This window comes from Rhinopithecus roxellana, chromosome 8 (assembly GCF_007565055.1).
Source record: "Rhinopithecus roxellana isolate Shanxi Qingling chromosome 8, ASM756505v1, whole genome shotgun sequence".
NCBI lineage: Eukaryota > Metazoa > Chordata > Mammalia > Primates > Cercopithecidae > Rhinopithecus > Rhinopithecus roxellana.
The window spans coordinates 2028391-2037030 of NC_044556.1; the positions used below are offsets into that span (position 1 = coordinate 2028391).

Here is an 8640-nt window from a genome sequence, read left to right on the forward strand (position 1 = left end):
CACTGCACTCCTACCTGGGGGACAGAGCAAAGAGACCCTGACTCTTTTTTTTTTTTTTTTTAAAGACTGAGTCTTGCTTTGTTGCCCAGGCTGGAGTACAGTGGTGCAATCTCAGCTCACTGCAATCTCCGCCTCCCGGGTTCAAGTAATTCTCTCGTCTCAGCCTCTCGAGTAGCTGGGATTACAGATGCCCGCCACCACAGCCAGCTAATTTTTGTATTTTTAGTAGAGTCGGGGTCTCACCATGTTGGCCAGGCTGATCTCCAACTCGTGACCTCAGGTGATCTGCCCACCTTGGCCTCCCAAAGTGCTGGGATTACAGGCAGGCACAATGGCTCATTCCTGTACTCCCAGCACTTTTGAGAGGCTGAGGCAGGAGGATTGCTTGAGCCTAGGAGTTTGAGATCACTTTGGGCAACATATTGAGACCTCCCCCCATCTCTGCAAAAAGTTTTTTTTTTTTTTTGAGATGGAGTCTTACTCTGTCACCCAGGCAATAGCGCGGTCTCAGCTCACTGCAACCTCCGCCTCCCAGGTTTAAGTGATTCTCCTGCCTCAGCCTCCTGAGTAGCTAAGACTATAGGCACATGCTACCACACCTGGCTAATTTTTGTCTTTTTTTAGTAGAGACAGGGTTTCACTGTGTTGGCCAGGCTGGTCTTGAACTCCTGACCTCGTGATCCACCCACCTCGGCCTCCCAAAGTGTTGGGATTAGACCACCACGTCTGGTCTGCAAAAAGTTTTAAAACATTAGCTGAGGCCGGGCACAGTGGCTCAAGCCTGTAATCCCAGCACTTTGGGAGGCAGAGAAGGGCGGATCACGAGGTCAGAAGATCGAGACGATCCTGGCTAACACGGTGAAACCCCGTCTCTACTAAAAAAATACAAAAAACTAGCCGGGTGAGGTGGCGGGCGCCTGTAGTCCCAGCTACTCGGGAGGCTGAGGCAGGAGAATGGCGTGAACCCGGGAGGCGGAGCTTGCAGTGAGCTGAGATCCGGCCACTACACTCCAGCTTGGGCGACAGAGCGAGACTCCGTCTCAAAAAAAAAAAAAAAAAAAAATTAGCTGAGCATTAGCCAGGTGCAGTGACTCATGCTTGTAATCCCAGCACTTTGGGAGGCTGAGGTGGGTGGATCACTTGAGGTCTGGAGTTCAAGACCAGCCTGGCCAACTTGGTGAAACCCCATCTTTACCAAAAGTGTAGAAATTAGCCTGGTGTGGTGGCGCACACCTGTAATCCCAGCTACTTGGGAGGCTGAAACAAGAGAATTGCTTGAACCCGGGAGACAGAGGTTGCAGTAAGCTGAGATTGCACCACTGCACTCCAGCCTGGGCAACAGAGCAAGACTCGGTCAAAAAAAAAAAAAAAAAAGTCAGGATCTCCTCAAGATTCGCTTGAACCTGGGAGGTGGCGGTTGCAGCGAGCCAAGATCACACCACTGCACTCCAGCCTAGAGGACAAAGTGAGACTGCCTCTCAAAAAAATAAAATAAAAGGTTAGCTGAGCTTCATGGATGTGCCTATGATCCCAGCTATTTGAGAGACAGGCGTGAGGATCCCTTGAGCCTGGGAAATCAAGACTTCAGTGAGCTTTAATTACACCACTACAGTCTAGGTGACAGAGCAAGACCCTGTCACAACAACAAACGAAACAAACAAGGTCACAAAGCAATAATCCTAGCTGCTGCTGTTATTATTATTATTATTATTTTTTTTTTTTTTTTGAGGCGGAGTCTTCCTCTGTCACCCAGGCTGGAGTGCAGTGGCCGGATCTCAGCTCACTGCAAGCTCCGCCTCCCGGGTTCACGCCATTCTCCTGCCTCAGCCTCCCGAGTAGCTGGGACTACAGGCGCCCGCCACCTCGCCCGGCTAGTTTTTTGTATTTTTAGTAGAGACGGGGTTTCACCATGTTAGCCAGGATGGTCTCGATCTCCTGACCTCGTGATCCGCCCGTCTCGGCCTCCCAAAGTGCTGGGATTACAGGCTTGAGCCACCGCGCCTGGCCGCTGTTATTATTTTTGAGACAGAGTCTTGCTTTTTAGCCCAGGATGGAGTGCAGTGGTGTGATCTTGGCTCACTGCAATCTCCGCCTCCTGGGTTCAAGCAATTCTCACGCCTCAGCCTCTTGAATCGCTGAGATTACAGGCGTGCTTGGCTACTTTTTTTGTATTTTTGGTGGAGATGGGATTTCAACATGTTGGTTGGGAATCTTGAAATCCTGACCTCAAGTGATTCTCCCGTCTCAGCCTCCCACAGTGCTGGGATTACAGGTGTGAGCATTCTATTCTATTCTATTCTTTTTTTTTTTTTTTTGAGACGGAGTCTCACTCTGTCGCCGGGGCTGGAGTGCAGTGGCCGGATCTCAGCTCACTGCAAGCTCCGCCTTCCGGGTTCACGCATTCTCCTGCCTCAGCCTCCCGAGTAGCTGGGACTACAGGCGCCCGCCACCTCGCCCGGCTAGTTTTTTGTATTTTTTATAGAGACGGGGTTTCACCGTGTTAGCCAGGATGGTCTCGATCTCCTGACCTTGTGATCCGCCCGTCTCGTCCTCCCAAAAGTGCTGGATTACAGGCTTGAGCCAACGCGCCCGGCCTCTATTCTATTCTATTCTATTCTATTCTATTCTATTCTATTCTATTCTATTCTATATTCTATATTCTATATTCTATATTCTATATTCTATATTCTATATTCTATTCTAGTTTTAGACAGAGCCTTAGTCTGTCACCCAGGCTAGAGTGCAGTGGTGCAATCTCGGCTCGCTGCAACCTCCACCTCCCAGGTTCAAGCTATTCTTGTGCCTCAGCCTCCCGAGTAGCTGGATCACAGGTGTGCACCATTACACCCGGCTAATTTTTATATTTTTAGTAGATGTGGGGTTTCACCATGTTGGCCAGGCTGGTTTCAAACTCCTGACCTCAAGTGATCCGCCCACCTCAGCCTCCCATAGTGGTGGGATTACAGGCGTGAGCCACTGCGCCCAGCCCTGTTACTACTTTTATATAAAAGGGTCCCATCACTATACAAGAGACGAGGATTTCAACCGAGTCCAGTTTGTTCTCTGAGTACTTCCTTGGGCTTGTGTGGTTTGAGTAGTGTGGGAGGGGCACCCAAAGCCCTTGCCCAGGCCCTGAGCAAGCACTTCCTCTCCTACAGATCCTCTGGTGACCCCACTTCTCACTGCTCATGCCGCTGGGACTGGGGCGGCGGAAAAAGGCGCCCCCTCTAGTGGAAAATGAGGAGGCTGAGCCAGGCCGTGGCGGGCTGGGCGTGGGGGAGCCAGGGCCCCTGGGTGGAGGTGGGGCGGGGGGCCCCCAAATGGGCTTGCCCCCCCCTCCCCCAGCCCTGCGGCCCCGCCTCGTGTTCCACACCCAGCTGGCCCATGGCAGTCCCACTGGCCGCATTGAGGGCTTCACCAACGTCAAGGAGCTGTATGGCAAGATCGCCGAGGCCTTCCGCCTGCCAACTGCCGAGGTACCCACTGGGGAACCGGGCACCAGGGTCCCTGATGGTGGGCCAGAGGCCTGGGCCTGCATCCCGTTTGTAAGCTGGGATTCAGATGCCGAAGCTACAGATGTTAAGCCTGTGCCCCACTCAGTGGCGGGGGCCAATGGCCTGGGCTGGATCTGAGTTCCCATCAGGCACTGGGAGGCCTGTGCCCCTATGAATTGTGGGGAACTGGAGGCCAGGGCTGGATGCTGAGTTCCCCTCAGGCACTGCGAGGCGTGTGCCCCAGTGGATTGTGGGAGCTGATGACCAGGGCTGCATGCTGATATCCCATCAGGCACTGGGAGGGCTGTACCCCCAGTAGATTATGCAAGACTGATGGCCAGGGCTGGATGCTGAGTTCCCAGCAGGCACTGGGATACCTGAGCTTCAGTGGATTGTGGGAGGCCAGGGCTGGATGTATTGATTGGATGGATGGATTGAGAGGCCTTCATCCCAGTCTATTGTGCAAGACTGACAGCCAGGGCTGGATGCTGGGTTCCCATCAGGCATTAGGAGGCCTGTGCCCCAGTGAAGTATGGAGAACTGGAGGCCCAAACCTGGATGCTGAGTTCCCATCAGGCATTGGGAGGCCAGTGCCCCAGGAGATGGTGGAGGCTGGAGGCCAGATACATGATGCACTTCTCCGTGATGCCTTGGAGAATCCCAACACTGTGGGAGGCTGGCTTGCCTGGCACCAAGCACTGTGGGGATGGATGGGAGGGGGTCAAGGATGGCAATAGTGGGTTTGAACAAGTAGATGCAGGGGTCTCCATAAGTGGGGGTGAGTTTCTGTGTCCTCCACAAGTATTTCCTGAGCACTCACTGTGTGCCAGGCTCCATTCCCTGAAGCAGCAATGAAGTTTTTTTGTTTTTTTTTGTTTTGTTTTGTTTTTTTGAAATGGAGTCTTGCTCTGTCACCAGGCTGGAGTGCAATCGTGTAATCTTGGCTCACTGCAAACCTCCACTTCCTGGATTCAAACCATTCTCCTGCCTTAGCCTCCCGAGTAGTTGGGGATTGCAGGTGCCTGTCACCACGCCCAGCTAATTTTTGTATTTTAGTAGAGACAGGATTTCACCATGTTGGTCAGGCTGGTCTTGATCTCTTGACCTCGTGATCCACCCGCCTCGGCCTCCCAAAGTGTTGGGATTACAGGTGTGAGCCACCGCCGCCCGGCACAGCAATGAATTTTTTTTTTTTTTTTTTTTTTTTGAGACGGAGTCTCGCTCTGTCGCCCAGGCTGGAGTGCAGTGGCGCGATCTCGGCTCACTGCAAGCTCCGCTCCCGGGTTCAGGCCATTCTCCTGCCTCAGCCTCCTGAGTAGCTGGGACTACAGGCGCCTGCCACCGCGCCCGGCTAATTTTTTTTGTATTTTTAGTAGAGACGGGGTTTCACCGTGGTCTCGATCTCCTGACCTTGTGATCCGCCCGCCTCGGCCTCCCAAAGTGCTGGGATTACAGGCGTGAGCCACCACGCCCGGCCAGCAATGAATTTTTGCTAGGACAGAAATCCTAGCTGGGTACAGTGGTGCACACCTATAGTCCCAGCTACTTGGGAGGTTGAGGTAGGGGGGATCACTGGAACTCAGGAGTTCCAGGCCAGCCTGGGCAACATAATGAGGCTCTCATCTCTAAAAAAAATTATTTTAAACTATGTGGGTGTGGTGGCATGTGCCTGTGGTCCCAGCTACTCGGGAGACTGAGATAGGAGATCACTTGAGCCCAGGAATTGGAGACCAGCCTGTGCAAACATAGTGAAACCCCATATCTCCACAAAAAAAATACAAAAATTAGCCAGGCATGGCTAGTCGTAGTTCCAGCTATTTGGGAGGCTGAGGTGGGAAGATTGCTGGAATCTGGGAGATTGAGGCTGCAGTGACTATGATTGCACCACTGCGCTCCAGCCTGGGTGACAGAGCAAGACCTGTCTCAAATAAAAAAAAGAAAGGAAAATTAAAATCCTAGTTCTAGCAGGGCTGACACGCTAATGTGGGCCCTGCCCTGGCCCTGGCTCAGTGGGTGATCGGGCACTGGGATGGAATCCCACTAGTCCTCTCCTAACTCTCTCCCTTCGCCCTCCAGTGGTGATTAGCAAGGGGGAGGGAGGGAGGAGAGGGTTCAGCATCTCCCACCGCTGCAGGTGATGTTCTGCAACCCTGAACACCCACAAAGTGGACATGGACAAGCTCCTGGGGGGCCAGATTGGGCTGGAGGACTTCATCTTTGCCCACGTTAAGGGGCCAGCGCAAGGAGGTGGAGGTGTTCAAGTCGGAGGATGCACTCGGGCTCACCATCACGGACAACGGGGCTGGCTACGCCTTCATCAAGGTGCCTGGGGAGACGGGGCACCTCGGAGGCCTGGGAGTGAGGGTGGGCCACGGGACCCTGGAAACCAAGGCAGAGTCCCAAGGGCTGATGATTCCCCATCCCCGCAGCGCATCAAGGAGGGCAGCGTGATCGACCACATCCACCTCATCAGCGTGGGCGACATGATCGAGGCCATTACGGGCAGAGCCTGCTGGGCTGCCGGCCACTACGAGGTGGCCCGGCTGCTCAAGGAGCTGCCTCGAGGCCGTACCTTCACACTGAAGCTCACGGAGCCTCGCAAGGCCTTCGGTGAGGAGCAGCCCCCTGGACCTCCCCAATGGGGCTGCTCGCATGGGCGCAGGCGGTGGTGCCGGGAGCGGCCAGCAGGTGGCGCCCGAGCCTGGCCAGCCGAAAGGGAAGTGGGTGGCAGCCCCTCCCGGCCCGAGAGGAGGTGCTGGTCCTTGGCCCAGCCGGGGAGAAGGGCCGGGGCAAGGAGGAAGGTGTCCTCACCCCTGGCCAGCCCCCACCCCCAACAGGCCAGACTTGGCCGCTCAGTACCAGCCCCCCGACTTTTCCATCTGGCTTCACTAACTCTCAGGAATGGGCCCCAGGCCCCTGAGATGGGGGTGGGGGACTGAATCACTTCCCCCGGCAGGTAGCGCTGGTCTGTGGCCCAGGAGCCATACCCCCTTGGCCAAGAGGAGACGGACTCAGGCAGTTGGAGACTCAGGCTGGGGTACACCCGTTTCCTGTCCCAGCCCCGGGGAGCAGAAGTGGCCCCTCCAGTCTCCCCTCTAGCATTTCCTATTCCTGGCCCCCAGCTGTCCCCCCTGCTCTGCCCCACAGCCATGCCAGGCCTGAGTCAGGATTCCTGCCCTCCTGGGATCACCCTGGCCCCAGCCCCCAGGAACTTGCAGAAGTTTGGAGAAGTTTGGGGTTGTGTCGAAAGCCAGGAGGGCCAAGTTCCTGCCCAGAGCATGCTAAAACCGAGCTTCCCCCACACTCACCCCTCTCCGACCTCCCACAGACATGATCAGCCAACGCTCAGCGGGTGGCCGCCCTGGCTCCGGCCCACAACTGGGCACTGGCCGAGGGACCCTGCGGCTCCGATCCCGGGGCCCTGCCACGGTGGAGGATCTGGTGAGTGCTCCAGCTGGACCCTGTCTCCAGCATTCCTTCCCTTTCTTTTTTTTGAGACAGTTTCACTGTTGTCACCCAGGCTGGAGTGTAGTAGCGTGATCTCGGCTCACTGCAACCTCAGCCTCACAGGTTCAAGTGATTCTCCTGCCTCAGCCTCCCAAGTAGCTGGGACTACAGGCGCCCGCCACCATGCCTGGCTGATTTTTGTATTTTTAGTAGAGACGGGGTTTCACCATGTTGGCCAGGCTGGTCTCGAACTCCTGGCCTCAGGTGATCCAGCCTCCTTGGCCTCCCAAAGTGCTGGGATTATAGGCGTGAGCCACCACCCCCAGCCCTCCCTTTCTTTTCATAATAGGCAGTGTTACCTGTTAGCTGAGGAGACTCTGGGCAGACAGCCTGGATTCTAGTCCACTTCTGCCACTTCCCAGCTCCCAGGGACCTTCCTTGGGCACGCGGTCCTCAGTTTGCCCATCAGTAAAATGGGGATGAGATGAACACCAATACCTTCTTCTCAGGGTTGTCCTGAGGTCTAAATAGGAATATATGTAAAGTGGTGACAAGGGCGGTCAGTCCATTTACAATGTATGTTCACATTGTTATGATGTCGCTGTCATCCCTCCCTGGCCCCCAGCCCTCTGCCTTTGAAGAGAAGGCCATTGAGAAGGTGGATGACCTGCTGGAGAGTTACATGGGTATCAGGGACACGGAGTTGGGTAAGTGAGGGCTGCCTGCGGGGGTATGGGGGGCGGCATCTAGGTCTGGTGCTGACTGAATCCACCCTGAGCCCCTTGGTCCCTGGTGTCATTTGTGCCTCCATTCTGCCCCCTCCCCCAATAGCGGCCACCATGGTGGAAGCTGGGAAAGGACAAAAGGAACCCGGATGAGCTGGCCGAGGCCCTGGACGAACGGCTGGGTGACTTCGCCTTCCTGACGAATTCGTCTTTGACGTCTGGGGCGCCATCGGGGACGCCAAGGTCGGCCGCTACTAGGACTCCCCCCGGACCCTGCGATGATGACCCGGGCCCAACCTGGTGGGGGCCCCCAGCAGCGACACTGACATCAGGACTCAAGCCTCCAGCCTGAGCCTAGCTCAGCAGCCCAAGGATGATGGGGAGGGGAGGTGGGGCCGGGCCCCCTGCTCCGCTCCAATCGGTACCATCCCCTCCCCGGTTCCCAAATCTGTCCGGGGTCCCCGGCCCCCCTGTGCCCTGTTCCCCACCTACCTCAGCCGGGTCAGGCACGGGGAGGGGAGGGATCGGCCAAATTGGGCGGCCACCCCCGCCTCCACCACTTTCCACCATCAGCTGCCAAACTGGTCCCTCCGTCTCCCTGGGGCCTTGGGTTCTGTTTGGGGGTCACGACCTTCCTAGTTCCTGACGCAGGGAATATAGGGGAGAGGGTTGTCCCTCCCCCAGCAAATGCAATAATGCCCTCGCCCCTCCTGAGAGGAGCCCCCTCCCCGTGGAGCCTGTTACCTCCCGCATTTGACATGAGTCTGCTGTGAACCCCCCAACCTCCTCCCCAACTCCCATCTCCCCCTCCAGGCCTATCCCTGGCCCAGAGCAGGAGGGAGGGAGGGACGATGGCGGTGGGCTTTGTATCTGAATTTGCTGTCTTGACATAAAAGCATCTATCTGCTGTTGGACCTGCGTGGCTTCGGGGTGGGAGAGGGGGAGGGTCGGAGCTGAGAAAGAATTCAGGCAGC

General features: G+C 56.0%; 1 protein-coding gene and 1 pseudogene across 1 annotated transcript in view; one reads left to right on the plus strand and one right to left on the minus strand.

Annotated features, from left to right (window-relative positions):
• Window positions 1-3190, minus strand: part of LOC115899165 (serine/threonine-protein kinase N1-like) — a 26138-nt gene extending 22948 nt beyond the window's left edge. The window contains exon 1 of the mRNA XM_030936385.1: window positions 3157-3190. Coding sequence (XP_030792245.1) covers window positions 3157-3190 — 34 coding nt within the window. The remainder of the gene's footprint in view (window positions 1-3156) is intronic.
• Window positions 3011-8106, plus strand: LOC115899073 (annotated as a pseudogene).
• The last annotated feature ends 534 nt before the right edge of the window (window positions 8107-8640 follow it).